This window comes from Macrotis lagotis, chromosome 3 (genome assembly GCF_037893015.1).
Source record: "Macrotis lagotis isolate mMagLag1 chromosome 3, bilby.v1.9.chrom.fasta, whole genome shotgun sequence".
In the NCBI taxonomy this organism is placed as follows: domain Eukaryota; kingdom Metazoa; phylum Chordata; class Mammalia; order Peramelemorphia; family Peramelidae; genus Macrotis; species Macrotis lagotis.
The window spans coordinates 288,971,856-288,990,238 of NC_133660.1; the positions used below are offsets into that span (position 1 = coordinate 288,971,856).

General features: G+C 33.1%; 2 protein-coding genes across 2 annotated transcripts; both read right to left on the reverse strand.

The window, feature by feature from the left end:
- Positions 1-1,231: 1,231 nt before the first annotated feature.
- On the reverse strand, positions 1,232-2,224 carry LOC141519428 (olfactory receptor 14I1-like). Its single transcript, XM_074231669.1, has one exon. The coding sequence runs from the start codon at positions 2,222-2,224 to the stop codon at positions 1,232-1,234; it is 993 nt and encodes a 330-aa protein (XP_074087770.1).
- Positions 2,225-13,524: 11,300 nt separating this feature from the next.
- Positions 13,525-14,460, reverse strand: LOC141519429 (olfactory receptor 14I1-like). Its single transcript, XM_074231670.1, has one exon. The coding sequence runs from the start codon at positions 14,458-14,460 to the stop codon at positions 13,525-13,527; it is 936 nt and encodes a 311-aa protein (XP_074087771.1).
- Between the last annotated feature and the right edge of the window lie 3,923 nt (positions 14,461-18,383).

Here is an 18,383-nt window from a genome sequence, read left to right on the forward strand (position 1 = left end):
CCCTTGCAACATTGATCATTGTCCTTTCTGGTCATATTGGCCAGTCTGAGAGGTCACAGTTACTTTCTAAGGATGAAGCTACACTTTTTAAGGAACTGCTCATGCTGTTGCCCCTATGAGCCAAGTGACTACTGGAAAGCTCAGTCACCTAGGCTTTCTTTGTCTGTTCCTACTTTAAACTCATCTCTCAAGAAGAAAGACTGATTTCTTCCTTACTCATAGAACTCTCAGGTACTGTTATCCTCTGAATTCCCTCACTGAACATTTTCCTTTTAAGTCATGATCTTGTCCTTTGGCAAATTGTTCTTTTATAGAACACTATAGCCTAATTAGATGAAAAAAACCAAGAAATTCCAATGGGCCCTTCTTGTGCTAAGAGCATTTTCTCCTTCAAGAACAGGGTTTTCCTTACATTGCAATATCCATTTTCAAATTCTAGAGTTCACTTATATTCCTCAAGATGCCTCCATGCTCAAAAGATTGTTTAGAGAATTATATCTCACTGTTTAAAAGGGCAGCAAAGTATAATGATTGAAGTTCCTTCTAATCCATCTGGGTTATATGAAGGACTCTTGTTACAGAGGTCAAAACAGGAAGAGTAACAAGGTATAGACAAAACATTTCATTTTCAATGGCTCTTTAAGAACTCATTACTTTTGCTAAGTAATTTTCCCATGTTCTCTAATGTTATCAGTTGGTCTAGGGGGAAACAATTTTATAAAGAATCTCTTTAAAAATTACCAAGTATAAACTCAAAAGCAAAGCAAAGGTTAAAAGAATTATAGAAGGCGCCATGAAGATGGTGACAATTGAACTAAGTTTTGAAAAGGGACTGCATTTTAAACAACTAAAGGCTTAAGAGTCACTTCTATCACATAAAAGAATAATGATAAGGTCATGTATGTAAGAAGTCAGAGTTAGTTCTTGAAGAAAATAAATCCAACCACATACAGGAAAATCAAAGAAATTGGGTCCCATGTAAATAATTCATATTCCTGTCCCAATTTTAATCCATTGTTTCAGATTCATGGCCAAATATATAATTAAAAGATATATTTTATGGGGCCACTAGAAGCATCTAAACAATGCACAACAAAAATATTAAATGATTCCTTTGTTGAAATGAAACTATTATCTATTATCTATTATCTATTCTGGGGCTTGTTTTTTATCTTTATAAACGAACCATTAACAATTAAATTGACATATAGACTAGTTGTTCACACATTCTCTAACTTTCTAATTTTCTCAGCATGATCATTTCCATTTTGGGGGGGAACAGGGCAATTTTTATTATCCTACATAATGCAGCCTTAATTTTCATGTTTCGCAGACTATAAATAATGGGATTCATGAATGGAGGCAATATCGTGTAGGTCATTGAAATCAGAAGATTCTGGACTGGTGAAGTGTCTGATAAAGGACCTAAGACTGTGACAATGCCAGCAAGAAGGAACAGGACGAGAATAATCAATTGTGGTGAACAGGTAGACAATGCTTTGTGGCGTCCTTCCTCAGAGGGCATTTTAAATACAGTGGAGAATATATAAGCATAAGATATAATTAAAAAACAGAAACAGAATAAATCTAAAGTTGAAATGATGGCAAGGAGAACATACTCAGTATCACGAACCTCAGAAGATAAGACCCTCAGGACGTGAGGGATATCACAAAAAAACTGATTTATCATATTAGACCCTGAGAAAGGCAAACGAAACATGTTTCCTGTATGTACAGCAGAACAGATAAACCCACTGACCCATGAACCAATTGCCACCCAAAGACAGCGGAGTGGTGTCATGGTGACCTCATAATGCAAGGGATGGCAGATGGCCACAAAGCGGTCATAGGACATAGCCACGAGCAAAGCAAATTCTGTTCCAGAAAAGAAGATAATGAAGAAAACCTGAGCAGCACAGCCTAGAAGAGAAATAGATTGATTACCTGTCAGGGAATTGACAATGAATTTGGGAAGAGTGACAGAGATATAGCCAAGATCCAATAGGGATAAGTTGCTCAGGAAAAAATACATTGGAGAATGAAGGTGTGGGTCAGTGACAATGGCAGTGAAAGTGAGGAGATTGCCCGTCAGGGCTACAATATATATCAGCAAGAAAAAAACTGCATGTAAAATCTGAAGTTCTCGAATTCTTGAAAAATCCATAAGGAAGAATTCCATGATAATGGTACAATTTCTCATGTTTTCTGGGTTCCTGTAACTCATCTCGAAACAATATAAGTAGTAGATATCACATTCTAAAAGGAGAACACAGAAGTAATTTTTTTTTTTAAAATAGAAAGACACTTCATTGTAATCTTTTTTACTCACTATGTTAGAGAGACAATCAAAACTTTTAACAGGCCATAGTATGAATTGTGATTCTACCATAACAATCTTTAGTTTGCAAATTGAATACATCTGTTCCATCATGCAAACTGTGTCTCCTTGAAGTGCCTTAGTGAACAGGATTCCCATTCTTAACTTTCCCTTCCCAAAGGCACACACACACACACACACACACACACACAAACACATCTCTACATTCCCTGGATAGATTGTCTTTTGCAACATACCAGGTCATCCAGAATCAGAACATGTATCTGTGTAATCAATGACTGATAGAATATAAATATGTATATAAATTATTGAATCCCTTCGATCACCAGACACACAGTGCTAATTAAAATTTTATTTTTCAGTGACCCTTTAGGGTCCAGGACAAAGTCAATTCCACAAACATAGGCATTTCCATTTTCCAGGATGTCAAATTTCTGGTGTCTGTTTTAGTCTCTTGGAAGTTTAGAAGTACCTATGGAACCTATGATTTCATCAAAAGTTCCTTAAAACACAGCTGAAAGAGAGTGAATGAATTTATCACAATTTGGTGCAATCTTTAAACTGAATCACAGATTTACAGAATCAGAAATGCCTGTATTTGAGATTTCATGTGTCTAGTTCCCTAATTGTAGAAGCAGCCTGTAAAAGTTAAGAATTTCCTTGGGTTGGCAGTTGGCATAGACGGTGTGTAGCAAAGCCAGTTTATAATGTCACCTCTTCAGATTCTAAATGTTGCACTATTCTTTTGATCAACTCAATGGTATGGCTAGAATTAAAATAGGAGGTTTTTTCTTCAGAAAAAAAGGTAATTTAAAGAGTTACATTGCTGTGAATTATTTGTTGTAGTAACAAAAAAATCAACACATTGAAATGATTTTATAGTATATATCTTTGTCCTCTTCCCTCCATTGATAATCTTCAAGCATTTGCTATAAAAACTTTTGTTTCCATTCATTTTCAAGTTTGCTATTTCAAATCTGTTTCTCACCATGATCTTATTGACTTAGTTCATTGAATTTGATGTAGTCATTCTTCTAAGCAGCTCTTTTCACCCCATATATATTCAGATTTGCTGCTATGATAATCTTTTCCACTCTAAACTTAAACGTTTTGATTATTTAATTTTTCCCCTAGTTTTGGAACATGTAATTTTAGTGTCAGGGGATAATGCGTATTTAAGTCAGAGATACAAATGTCTAAACCATTAAAAAGAATGACAGTATCTGATTCTCTCTCTCTCTCTCTCTCTGTCCCCCTCCCTCTCTCTCTCTCTTTCTCCATATGTCTCTCTCCGTATGTGTATGACAATAAGTGCTATATTGGCACAAAACATTCCTAAAATGTTAGATTATTCATTACTATTTCTCCTAAGGAATTCACTTTTTTGGGGTACTTACCAATAACACTTGGTGAGTGAGAGAGTAGATCTTATTCTGCTTTGTAAAACAAAATTGTTCAGTTTATTCAAGTCGGTACATCTGAATTTTGCTGAAGTAGAGGCGCTGTCTGTTTATGTAGAAAAGAAACAATAATAATAAATAATGTTTATCTGTAACAATTTTGCAAAATTTTACAAATTTCATGCTCACACTTTAAACTCTGTGAGATCTTGCATGTATCATACACATATTATGAAAGAGAATTTGAAGCTCAGAGAGATTAAATGACATTCTCAGCTATAAAAATTCTCTATTGTAAACTAGAAGACTTGCAGTTTTCCTTAATTCAAGTCGGCCATAATCTAATGACTTTAAAGTGGAATGGCCTATACAGAGATCAAACCTCCAAATTAGCTAAACAAATTGGCTATTCAGAAATGAAATATTAAACAGTGTTACCAGAATGAAGAGTTGTGGCATTTCTCCTTTCCAAAATATGTCTTGATTTTGTTTTCCTTAACAAATCACAGGTATTAGACAACATCCAAAGATTATCTTTATTCTTACTAAGTAGGTTCTGTTCTCCTTTGGAACAGAGGAAGAAAGGAGTTGAAACTGTACCTTGAGAAGTTCCTTGATTTGCTGAAATATTTAGTGAACATGAGTGTGTGGAAATACAGTGGCCACTGTCCCTTGGAGAAATGTTTCTTGAAGTCCCCAGAGTTGCCAAGGTTCTAATCTTATCCTTATGAGCCACCAATTCTCTGACCATTCCTTTGAGTATAATTAGTTAAGGTAGATGTTCTTTTCTTAATGATATGGAAAAAAAGAGTTCAGACTTTAATCTTTTATGGTCCATTTGGAATTCTATAATCTATGGGGATCTTCCAAGTAGAGTTCAGTTTTGTCCAAAATGCAAATCCATTTAATCTGCTTTCTTTTATGTCTGTCTTTTACAGATGAACTTTGATCTTCATGGCAAAAATTGCAAGTGTACTGAGATCTATATTCTTGTTGACCCACAGGCTGTCACCTATCTAGGTATGGGCATCTACATGAAGACATGCATATAAACACATGTATATTTACATATAAACCCTCAACTGCATGTGTTTGTATATATCCATACTATGTACTATGTATATGAATATGGATCCACACATGTAGATGTATGATTAAAATATGTAGATATATGAACATATACACATCAATCTATATATGTATCTGCATATATGTGTGTGAATATGTGTGCATAGATATATATGAACTATGGGCACCAGGTATGTACTATCATTTCATGTAAATATGAATGGGTATTCAAAGACAGAGATCCCAATAAGATGATACTAGGTAGATTTTTATCAAATCATATTTATCTAAAATTATCCAAATTCATAGATGTATTAATTGAACGAAAGTTGGCATTGGGAGTGAGAGGCAGCCATACATTTTTAGCCATATGAAAGAGATGTATAGGCCGGATTCTTTTGTCAAGTTTATTAAATAGGACATAATGTGATCAGAGCTGTCCATTGTGAAGACCAATTTGATAGGTAAATGTAAGTTGAACTGGAATGGGTAAAAGCTAGGCAGAGATAACATCCAGAAGTATATTGAAATAGGATTTTTTTGTATAGTCAGAAACATAGTCTCTACCTCAAGCAAAAATATTCTATTTGATTTATAAATCTTCAAAAAATCAGCAAGATATGTACACAGCAAATGAAATACTATTATGTGTGCATGAATATAAATATATATACACACACACACACACACACATACATGCATGAATTCACAAGCACATAGACATGCATTAGTGATATGGGCTACAAAGCTATATTTTCATATGCATGTGACTTTGGATAATTCACTTAACCCAGATTGCCTTGCATCCAAGATCATCTACAGTCATCCTGAGTCATATCTGACCACTGAACCAAGATGCCTCTGAAGTAGAAAGTGAAGTTGGTGACAGCAGAGTATCACCTCACTCACATCCAATTTGTGTACTTGTCATGGCATCATTTTCCTAATGCTGTGATACTCTTCAAAAATGAAGGACAAGCATTCCATGTGCATATGTACATATTCATAGACTAAATATTCCTAATTTTATAGGCATATACTCATTTATCAATATATATATGTATGTATACATATATATATATATATATATATATATATATATATATTGTGTATTCATGTATAAAACTTAAATGTGTTTAGGAAATGCATGCATACCCAATGTACACATACTATCATTTATCATGCATATATATGGATATATAAGTTTTTATCCATGCATACATCTATATCTATAAAATGCAGAGTTGTGGTAAAATAGGAATACTTAACGTGCATGAATATTTGAGTGTTTATGTAATTTTTAATGGTGGGAGTAATTGAAACACAAACAGGGGGATATATGACATAAATTTGTATCATTCAACAAGGTTCCCTGTGTTTACCTTCCTGATTGAAAAGGAGAAATATAGCATGGACTTTGCAATTAAAAGTATTAGCAATCTTCCAATTCTCAGAAGTCTCCCAGAAATCTAACAGGATTAGTAGTAGCCAAATCCTTGGAATGTCATTCACTAATGTGAGGAGGATTTGGTGAAGGGGGGTCAAGAGGATTCTAAACACATGTTTACAATAAAGTTGTCAAATGATGCATGTACATAGAGGAGTGCATAGATCCAGACCTAGAGCAAAAATATCTAGCATTTTTTAGCTTAATCATTATTTAATCACAAGTTATTTCATTGATCTAAGGAAATGCTGATGAAGAAATAGGAAAATTCCCTTTGCATTACAGAATCCAATTTCTGTGGCATTTTTAGACTCATACAGAGCTGCTAGTGCACATAGATGCTAAAATATTTGCCCAGGATCATATAACTAGCATTTGGAAGAAATACAACTTGAAATAAGGACTTTTATAGTTTTATTCTACTCTGGAAGAAAATATACCTCAATCTGTCCTATCTCTCTCTGTCTCCCCACGTTTTATTTTTTCTTAGCTTTGTATCTTTCTATGTTTCTATTAAGATGTCAATTAATTTCTCTATTTCTTATAGACCTGTATACCCAAATATGTATATGTAAACATCATACTTACATGAATGTAGGTCTTCATATAGACATATATGAACCAGATATATTTGGAGTTTGCTAGAGTATGGGCAGAGAAAGTAATTGACTAAATTGTATTTAAATTGTTTTCAACAACACTGATTACTACTTTCAATTTATTGTTATCTATATCAGTTTTGTCCTCCCTTGTCTGAATATTGAGATCTTACTTATGTCAGAGGAGATTACCAAATATTAATCCCTCTCCCCAGAGAAAATCAGTCATTTCCACGTTTAACTGACATGAATTAGATATTTGCAAATTATCTTCCCTATTAGAATGTTAGCACAATGATCTATCTTATCTTCACTTTTTTCTATTTCAGAAATTCTTGCAATATTTGACAGAAAAAAATGATCTTGATTGACTAATTTAAAATATCTTTTCATATTTATTAAGGAATAATGTGGAATTAAGCTGCAAAGGCAGGTAAGAGTTAGATAATGATGGTAATGGTGGTTCATTAATGATGAAATTGTATACTAAACACAAGAGGAAACACAATTGTTAATAGGGGAATGAAATGACCATATCTGTATTGGAGGTTTGTTGGATTGCATAACGTAAAGACAAAAGACAAGCAAAAATTGCGAGATTGGCAAAATCAAAGTATGTGGTGTTGGAAATGGCCTAGAGTAAATAGAACAAAGAACCAATAGTGAGAAGAACTGAACCTCAGATACTTACTAGCTGTGTGACCTTGAACAAATCATTAAACTTTTTTGCCTCAGCTATAACATAGGGATAATGATATTACTACTTCACTGGGATGTTGAAAGGATCAAATGAGATGATATTGGTTAAATATTTAGCACAGTTCCTATCACAAAATAGATACTATAAAACTCCTAATAATGGTGATGAGAATGAGAATGATGATGATGATGATGAGAGAGGAGGAAAAAGAGGAAGAAATGGTGATGAATTTAAAAAATTGATTTCAGAAAATGTCACAGATAATAAAAATGTTACATATTTCATGAAATTAAGATTGACAGGAATTGTCCAATTGATAAGATAAAGGAGGGTGAGGGCAATGGAAGAAGTAAGTTTTCAAATCAGAGTGACTACAAAGAGAGGGATGATATTCATAGAAATCGGAACAATAGGAGAGATGGATTGGGATGATATTAGAAGGTGGTGATGTGGAAAACATTGCTAAAGAAAGCTGTCCAGAAGAGGTAAGTCCTAATAGGTCTAAGAATAGCCTGACCCCCTAGGGCTCCTTAACAGTCTCTTTTAATTCCATATATATTCATCTCTGATTGCATTTGAATTGCAAATCAACCACAATTGCAATTTCATGATATAAAATAGAATAATATCAAGAATTGAATTATATTATATGTTTATGCAAAATTGAGAGTCCCAAATGGGACATTAAATAATGAACATCAATGATATCATTGAGAAAGAGAGGGGAAAGAGAAAATGGTAGTGGAAACAGATATCAGTGAACCAATTAAACCCTTCCCTTTAGGATAGCATTCTTCCTTATTTTTAGGAAGCAGAAAGGGATGCCCATAGATTCTTCGATAGAAGGAGAGTTTAAAGTTAGGAAACTTAGGCTAATGAAGTGTGACTAAAGCCAGGTGAGTTATTATTTTCATCTTCTATGCTCATCACGGCTTTTTCTCTTTTTTGGGCACATTATCTGTGTTCCCTTTTTAGTCTTGCTGCTTATGTAAGGAGTTAAGTGCTTAGTAGACTTTCTGGAATACAGCAGGGACAGAATTAGTATTTATTGATGAAAAATCCTCTTTGTTTAGTCCTCATATTTTGAATGAGTTAGTTCTTGAATAAAATGTGTTCATCTTTATGTCAAGAGATAACTTGGGAAAGTAAAAAGAGATAAAGAAATTTGCTGAAACTTTTAAAATGGAATGACAGCATATTTAATTGGTAGATAGGAATAAAGCATAATTCTGCTTAGCCCACTATTCTATTAAATGCATGATCAAATGTATTAAAATAAAAGAAATCAAGGTAAACCAAGGTTCTTAAGAAAATAGAGAAAAATAGATTTATAAAACTTCTGGAAATTAGGTTCAAGGAGTTTACTTCTTAGTGGAAGGGGCTCAGTGTATACATACACATACACAATCACACACACACGTGTGTGTGTGTGATTGTGTGTGTGATCATGAGTCAACTCAAAAGATCAGTGTCTTTCTATGATTTTGGGAACTCTAGAAAATCAAATAAAAGCTACTTGAAACAATAATTTTGTCAATGTAGCAAAATATAAATTAGCTCATATAAATTATCAGTGTTTTGATGTATAAATAACAAAGTCCATGTGCAAGAGATTAGAGGGAGAAATCACATTTAAAGTAACTGGAGACAGCAAAAATATTTGGGAATCTCCCTCCCAAGACGAAACTAGAAACTATATGAATACAAATAAGAAACATTTTTCACAAAAATAAAGTCAGATCTATACAATTGGAAAAGCATCAACTGCTCATGGTCAGGCAGAATTAATATAAAAAATAATGTCGTATATTGTTATATATATAAATATGTGTAACTATAATAATATATATGTTATTACATATAAATATTATGTGTGTAATATATGTAAATTTAAATATGATAAAACTGACCATTATACATTAATTAAATTACTTATTCACTGTCATACCGATTAAACTATCAAAACTTTAATTTATAGACTAGAAAAATTAGTAACAAAATTCATCTGAAGCAACAAAATATCAAGAATATATAGGGAACTGATGAAATAAACAAGTCAAAGGAAGGTGCCCTAGATGTATCAGATTTATATAGGACATAGCATATATATATACATACATACATACACACACATATATATATATATACACACACTAATGACAGTCATCAAAACTGCTAGGTAAGGTTAAGAAATAGAGTAATAGACTAATGAATTAGAATAATAACAAAAGAAATGTTAGTAAATGACTACAGCAATCTACTGTTTGACAAACCCAAAGACAGTTTCTGGGATAATAGACCAACATTTGATAAAATTACTGGAAAATAGTAATGCATAAACCAGCATAGCCCCACATGTCATACCCTAAACCAAAATGAGGTCAACATGGTTATAACATGTAGACAAAAAGGGTAATACTATAAACCAATTAAAGAGAGCAAGGAATAATCTGTCAGATCTATGGAGAGAGCAGAAATTTATGATCAAGCAAGAAATAGGATAGACCTTGTATAAGAGCAGGCATTGGAGTAGAGGCTTGAAGAAAACCTGGAATTTCAAAAGACCTGGGTGAGGAAGGAAATTGCTGCTGCAGAAGCCAACCTATGACAAAGTTAAAGTGTGAGATGAGATATCACGTTAAAAAAATCAAGATCCGTAGGGAAGGAATATTAAATTCTGTAATCCTGGTTTGATTGTTCATACTTACCCTTATGTCCAAGATGACAACAATTGTAAAGGTTTCATGAGATAAATATATTTCCTAAAAATGCATTTTTTCCATTCAGATCTCTTTTGTGTGAGAGGGGAGATAAACACAGGATTGTAAACATTAAACTGATAGACTCAGTAATCCATAACTCGCTGAGATTGAATAACAAGTGCAAAAACAGAGCAATTAAAAATACAGAATTGGATAATATGAGGTGTGGAAGAGGTTTTATCTGTTATTCATATCATGCCATTTTTAAGTTGAGGGCAAGTTGTCAAGGCAAATAATTCATTCAAAGGAATAAAATCTTCTTGCAACTAAATAGGAAATGAAATTTTACTTGGTGTTCTGGGCTTGGCAACCATTAGGTTTGTGTGGGATAAAAATCGAGCAAAAAATAAAGTTTATTTTGACTTTTCTGGAGAAAAGTCCATACTCGAAGTCTCACAAAGGTTGTGAAGATCAAGGAGCTGCCCTGAGGTGACAGTCAAGAAAGATTATATGGCCTAGCATGATTCCCCCCTCCCTAACCCCCTCTCTTCCAACCTGTATGGTTAAGGTTTTCAGAGTTATAATCTTTATGTGAAAAATCTACCCAGCAACAAAGAGAAGAATAAAAGGTTTTCATGAAATATTACCTCACCATCCAGATGGCAAAGGCATCAGAAGATGATTTCTAATGACCTTCTGTTAAATGAATTAATGTCTGAGTATTCAAGGTCTTCTAAGGAACTCTACTATCTTCTTAGTTTAGTACTTATCAAACAAGAGAAGCCAGGCTACAGTTTTCACAATCTATTATCAAATAGGTGACCAACTAAGACTGCAAGTTCTCTTCTCTGGAAGTATTCCACTATTTCCCTCCCTAACAGAATCAATGCAAGGTCTTTCTGGAAACAGTACACTGTTGCACTCCCTAGCAGAATCAGGAGGGTGTCTGACTGAGAATGCAAGGTCTCTCTCCCTCTCCTAAGAATAGTCTAAGAGTAATATTTTGTCTTTGTTTTAATGATTTTTAACCCTGAGAGGACTTTAAAGTTTCATAAGTGAAGAAGATGAATACAAAGATAACTTTAGTATTCAATAATTCAAGAGAGTTGTGTTGAGAACTGAAAGTCTTCTGTTTAATCTGATGGAAAAGATAATACAAGCAGGGTGTTTGGGGGCCAGGATTTTTCAACTTGCTTATGAGAAGGTTACGCATAGTTCTGAGCTACAATGGAGGTCAAGCCAAATGAACATCTGAACTAAATCTGGTACCAGTTCAATGGGATGTCATGGGGAGACTTGACTGACCTGGAGAAGCAAACTGATGCAAGATAGAAATGAAGCAGATCAAAGCTTTCATGCTTTTTTCAGCAGTTGGTTCAGGACAGTGAGTAAAATTTATATATATATATATATATATATATATACATATATATATATGTATATATATATATATACACACATATATATTGACTTTCTAACCTGAATAATATGAGGATATTCAGACTAAAAACAAAAAGATCATGCAAAACAAGAGGAATATGATTCTAAAAATAGTTAAAATGTCTATCCCTTTAAAAAAATATCGCATATTTCTTGCTATTTCCCAACCTCAGAATTTATGTGCCTCCAAATAATGATAGCTGAAGTATCAAAATGGCCGAAGTGAGCAGAATTTTAAAATTATATATAAAGAGCCTGTTTTAATTTGCTGTATTTGTCAAGCAGGACATTAATTAATTCAGACTAGACATTTCCTGAAATAGTATCCTATGAACACAGGTAACCAAATATTTCCCCTCTCATAAGTGTGAAGTTCACTATGGAAATGGGTACATACAGAATACAGTAGTAGAGGCATGGCTGTTTGGGAACACTTTTTGATACTGGCAAAACTGGGTTCCCCTCATAATTAATTACTTTCTAAGGATACAGCCACACTTTTTAAGGAACTGCTCATGCTGTTGCCCCTGTGAGTCAAGTGTCTGGTGGGAACAACAGTCAGCTAGGCTTTCTGAGTCTCTTTCTATTCTAAACTCATTTCCCAAGAGGAAAGATTTATTTCTTCCTTACTCATAGAACTCTAATATACTGTTATCCTCTGAATTCACTCACTGAGTTTTTCTTTTAAGTTATAAGAGCTCCCCTCCCTCACCTGTCACAAATTATTCAATTACAAAACACTATTGTCTAATTAAATAGATGAGAAAGTTGAGAAACCCCCATGTACTCTCTTCTTGTGGTCAAAGCATATTCTCCTTCAAGAAAGAGTTTTTTCTTACAGTCCAATATCCTTTTTCAAATTCTAGTGTTTGCTCACATTCCTCAAGGAGTCTCCTGGCTCCAGTGGTATTTTAGAGAATTTTATCTCAATGTTTAAAAGGCCACTAAAGGATAAAGATTGAAGTGTCTTTTAATTCCTCAAGCTTATTTGAAAGACTCACTTTACAGAGGTCAAAAGGAAGAGAAACAAGGAATAGACGCACTGTTGCATTTTTGTTTAGAACTTGAAAAAATCATTACTTTTGCTAAGTATTTTTTCATGTTCTTTAATGCTATCAACTTGCCTAGGGGGAATCAATTTATTAAGGATCTCCTGAAAAAGTTAGCAGCTCCTACAATACAAGTAAAAACTGAAATGCAAAGTAAAGGCTAAACGGTCCATGAAAATGGTGACAATTGAACCGAATTTTGAAATGGAAGAACATTTTAAACAATTAAAGGTGTAACAAATCATTTCTGTCACATAAAAGTGATAAAGTTTTCAAGGTAAGAAGCCCCAATTAGATTTTGGAAGAGAATAAATCCATCCACATTGAGGAAAATGCAATGAAATTGTGCCCTATGTGATCAATTCATATTCCTGTAATAATTTTGATCCTTTGTATCAGACTTATGGTCAAATAAATAATTAAATACAGATATAGTGGGACAACTAGGTGGCACAGTGGATAGAGCACTGACTCTGGAGTCAGGAGGACCGGAGTTCAAATTTGGCTTAATAATTGCCTTGCTCTGTGACCTTGGGCACTTAACCTCATTGCCTTGAAACCCCCCCCCCAAAAAAAATAAAATGAAAAATACAGATGGAGCTTTCTGGGGCTACTAGATATATCTAATTGAAAACTAACAATAACAATGACAAATTCTTCCCTTGTTAAATGAAATTATCATTTATTCAGAATATTTCAGGACTTATTTTTTTATTTGTAGTCAAAACATTAGCAATTCAATTCACTTACAGGCTAGTTGTTCAAACATTCTCCAACTTTTTCATCTTCTCAACATGATCACTTCAATTTTGGGGGGGAAAGCAATTTTGATTATCCTTCCTAGTGCAGCCTTAATTTTCATGTTTCTTAGATTATAAATAATAGGGTTCATGAATGGAGGCAATGTTGTATAGGTCATTGAAATGAGAAGATTGTGGACTGGTGAAGTGTCTGATAAAGGACCCAAGAGAGTAACTATAGCATCAAGAAGGAACAGGACAAGAATAATCAATTGTGGTGAACAGGTAGACAAGGCTTTGTGGCGTCCTTCCTCAGAGGGCATTTTAAATACAGTGGAGAACATATAAGCATAGGATATAATTAAAAAACAAAAACAAAATAAATCTAAAGTTGAAATCGTGGCAAGGAGAACATATTCGGTATCATGAACCTCAGAAGACAAGACCTTCAGGACATGAGGGATATCACAAAAAAACTGATTTATCATATTAGATCCTGAGAAAGGCAAACGAAACATGTTCCCTGTATGTACAGCAGAACAGATAAGTCCACTCACCCATGAACCAATTGCCACCCAAAGACAGCGGAGTGGTGTCATGGTGACCTCATAATGCAAGGGATGGCAGATGGCCACAAAACGGTCATAGGACATAGCCACGAGGAAAGCAAATTCTGTTCCAGAAAAGAAGATAAAGAAAAAAACCTGAGCAGCACAGCCTAGAAGATAAATAGATTGATTACCTGTCAGGGAATTGATAATGAATTTGGGAACAGTGACTGAGATGCAACCAAGATCCAATGGGGATAAGTTACTCAGAAGAAAGTACATTGGAGAATGAAGGTGTGGGTCAGTGACAATGGCAGTGAAAGTGAGGAGATTGCCCATCAGGGATGAAATATAGATGACCAAGAAAAAAATGGCATGTAAAACCTGAAGCTCTCGAATTTTGGAAAAATCCATAAGGAAGAATTCCATAATGATGGTTGAACTCCTCAGATCTTCTGGGTTCCTGTAATTGATTTTGAAAAAAAAAAAGATGTTGAGGATATCAAATTTTAAAAGTAGAGCACAGAAACACTTTATTATTTAGAAAGTCTGTGATCTCAGGTCTAGTCTTACTCATTTAGAGAAGCAATCAGACCATTCTAATCATAATATGACTTATGCAGATTTGATATATTGTATGCATTATCTAAAAGTAATATCATATGAGTTCTGTGAGTTTATCATAGGAAGAATACCAAGAGAGAAAAATCTTGACATTCAGGGATATCAACTAATAATAGTATGTGACCTCATGCATTGGGAAGTTAAATTAATTGAGAAGAGGCACAAAAAAAGACTTTTTTGTCACAGACTTGATTTAAATTTATATCTTTCATCCTACAATGTCATTTCTTTATCTACTGTCATGCTGTTTTAAAAAATGATAATGATAATTATATTTATAACAATTTTTTCATTAGTACAAAACATGTTCATAGTGAGCTAGATTTTATGAAATTCTTTTGAGGAATTCTTACAGTGGGAACTTCCTTATAACCCTGAGAGAAAGGCAAAGCAGGTCTAATCTTACTTTTCTAAAAATGTGTACATTTTATCCCAATCTGAACAACTGAAGTTACTTGAGCTAGAGGTGGTGTCTGTTTATATAGAACAGAAAAACTGTAATAATAATGATGATGATGATGATGATGATGATGATGATTATAATAATAATAATGATAATAATGATAATGATAATAATAATAATAATAATAATAATAAAAATAATAGTTCCCTGGTACGATTTTGCAAATTGATTTATACAAATATCACATCCATGACTCAAACTCTGTGACAGTGCTACAGACATTAAACCCTATTATGGTTGAGAAATAGAGGCTCAGATAGATTAAATGCCTGGCTTCAGGTACAGGTCTACTGTATTTTAGAGGAAGAATTAAAGTCTCAGTTTTCTTTAATTCAAATGACTCTCTAAGCAAAGGTAATGTCATATTCCGAGATTGAACCCCAAAATTCTAACAAAGCAAATTCACCTTTCAGAAAATGAATATCAGGTGGCTAGGTGGCGCAGTGGATAGAGCACCGGCCCTGGAGTCAGGTGTACCTGAGTTCATATCCAGACTCAGATGCTTAATAATTACCTAGCTGGGTGGCCTTGGGAAAGCCACTTAAAGCCCATTGCCTTGCAAAAACCTAAAAAATGAATACCATAAAGAATAGAAAAGAATACCAGAGTCAAGAGTTGTGGCATTTCTCTTTCCAAAGTATGTCTTGATTTTTCTTCCTCACCCAATCACAGGTGTTAGACAGTATCCAAAGATTATTTCTATCCTCACTAAATTGGTTCTGTTCTCATTGGAAATGTCAGAGGGAAAAAGAAGCTCAAACTGTTCTTTGTGAAACTACTATAGTTGCTCAAATACTGAATGAAGATTAGGTTGAGTAGAAATATACTGCCCAATCCCCTTTGGAGATATGCGTCCTGAAGTCCTCAGAGGAGTCAAGGTTATAATTGCACCTTTGTTATGCACAGCTTCTCTGACCTTTCTCTTGAGCATAATTATTTAAGATAGAAGTCATTTTTTATTTATATAAAAAAGTAACATGAAAAGAGTCCACCCTTTAATTTTGCATGGTTCATTGAGACTTCTCTAATGCATAAGTCTTTTGCGTGTAGCGTTCAATTTTGTCCAAATTGCAAGTCCATTCAATTTGGTTTCTTTTAACTGTACTTTAGAGGAGAGACTGATTCTTATGGGGAAAAATCCATTTTACTTAGATCTATATCTGTCTTTGTTTATTGTTTTACTTTGTAATCGAAGAAGATCAAGTGAATGATGGCATGACATGTACAACATGCTGATGGAATCACGTGGAATGTTGTGCAAAAATAGCCTTCTCATGCTTCCTTCCAGAACTATCATCACTCTATTTTCTGTTCGTATAGGAAGCAGACCTGCTAAGAATGGTGTGGATACAGTGGATACCTATCTAAACATGTATTTAAATATATATATATGCATAAATATTTATGTGTGCATATAACATAATTATTTTATATTCATATAAATATTTAGATGTTTTTAGTGGGGTCAAGTGCCATAGTATTATTTCAATACTATATTTATGTGTGTATGTTTGAATGTAAACATGTGTATACACACATACAGATTGTAATGAAATTATAGTAGGTAGTGTTTCTGTCAAAACATATGAATAAAAATATAAACTAATACATACAAGTAATATTGGAATTAAAGTCCATATTCTAAGAGGAAAATCACTATAATTTTTGCCCATGAGAAAGGGCTTTATATGAGAGATATTTTTATCAGTTTTATTAAATGAGGGTGTTATGATCAGATTTGATTTTGGGGAAAACCATTATGATAGCTGAGTAAAAGATGAACTGGAATGGGGAATAAAAATTCTGGGATAAGAAGCAAAAAGATACTGCATTAGGATTGTTTTTAAAATCAGAAATAAAATCACAATTCCAAAGTCGCAGATATTTTATTGGATTTGTAAAACAAAATAAAAAATAAAACACATTCAAGGTATATACACACTGATAATATGCTGACATAAGTGTATACTCATACATATATATGTTTTATACATAAATTAGGATTTAATTTTATATGAATGTGTACACATAACTATTTACACATTCAAAAAACCTACACATAAACAAAGCATCTCTGTTTCTAATTATGAAAATATATATATGCATATATATTAGCAAATGCATTTTTATATATATATATCTTTAATATGTTTTTAAAAGTATGTACCAAATATATATGTATTTATATATATGTATTTATGATGCATTATATATTTATTATATAATATATATTTATATGTAGATATTTATATATATTCATATATATTTATATATATACATATATATATATGTATATATATATATATATATATATATATATATATATATATATACTACTGGTTACTATATTAGGAATAAAATAATGTATATGAAGTACTATTTATAGGCATATAGATATATATACACATATATATGTATATATATATATATACAACACACTAACACACACATACACACACACACACACACACACACACACACACACCACATAAATTTGCCCATATCAGCAAGATTTCACAATGCTACCTTTCTGAATGATACTGAGGAAAATTTGTACAGGCTTCTAAATTAACAGGATTGAGAAATTTCAAACCTTCAGATTTTCTCCCAAAGCCTAAATGAAAAGAATTCAATTCCTGGGACCTTAACTTCCTAATGTGAGTGGGTATTAGGGAGGGGATTCTCTACACCTATATTTATATAAATTTCTATAAATGTCTATATGTATATAGCTAATACATGTACAAAGATTATATATATATATACATAGATTCAGAACCAGAACAACAATTGCAGCATTTTTTAATGGAATTAATGTTAATTAGAAGTTGTTTTATTAAAATAAGGAACCTTGTTGAGGTAAAGAAGAAATCTCCCTTTACCATTCCAGATTCCACTTTCTGTGCCATTCTTAGTCTTTGAAGTTCAATGGCTTGCCCAGTATCATAGACATCAAGACTTGAAACCAGGGCTTTCGAATTCAAAGGCTTGCTCTTACTCATGGATGCAACACTGACGTCCATTTCTTTAATTCTATCTCTCTGGCTCTCCATGTGTATTTCCCAGATTTTCCCCTATATTTCTATCTTTTTATGTTTTTATTTAAATTTGAATTTTTCTATTTCACATACAGTGGTATATACATATATACATAAATATATCATATCCGAATGTATAGTATGTGTTCAAGGAAAACCAGTCCCTCCCCTCTGAATTCCACCTAAGTCACATAACTCTCAGTTGTAGTTTCATACTGTAGCATGCC

Excerpts from the sequence above, each read along its gene's own strand:
- LOC141519429 (XM_074231670.1), bottom strand. The coding sequence starts at position 14,460 with ATGGAATTCTTCCTTATGGATTTTTCCAAAATTCGAGAGCTTCAGGTT.
- LOC141519428 (XM_074231669.1), bottom strand. The coding sequence starts at position 2,224 with ATGAGTTACAGGAACCCAGAAAACATGAGAAATTGTACCATTATCATG.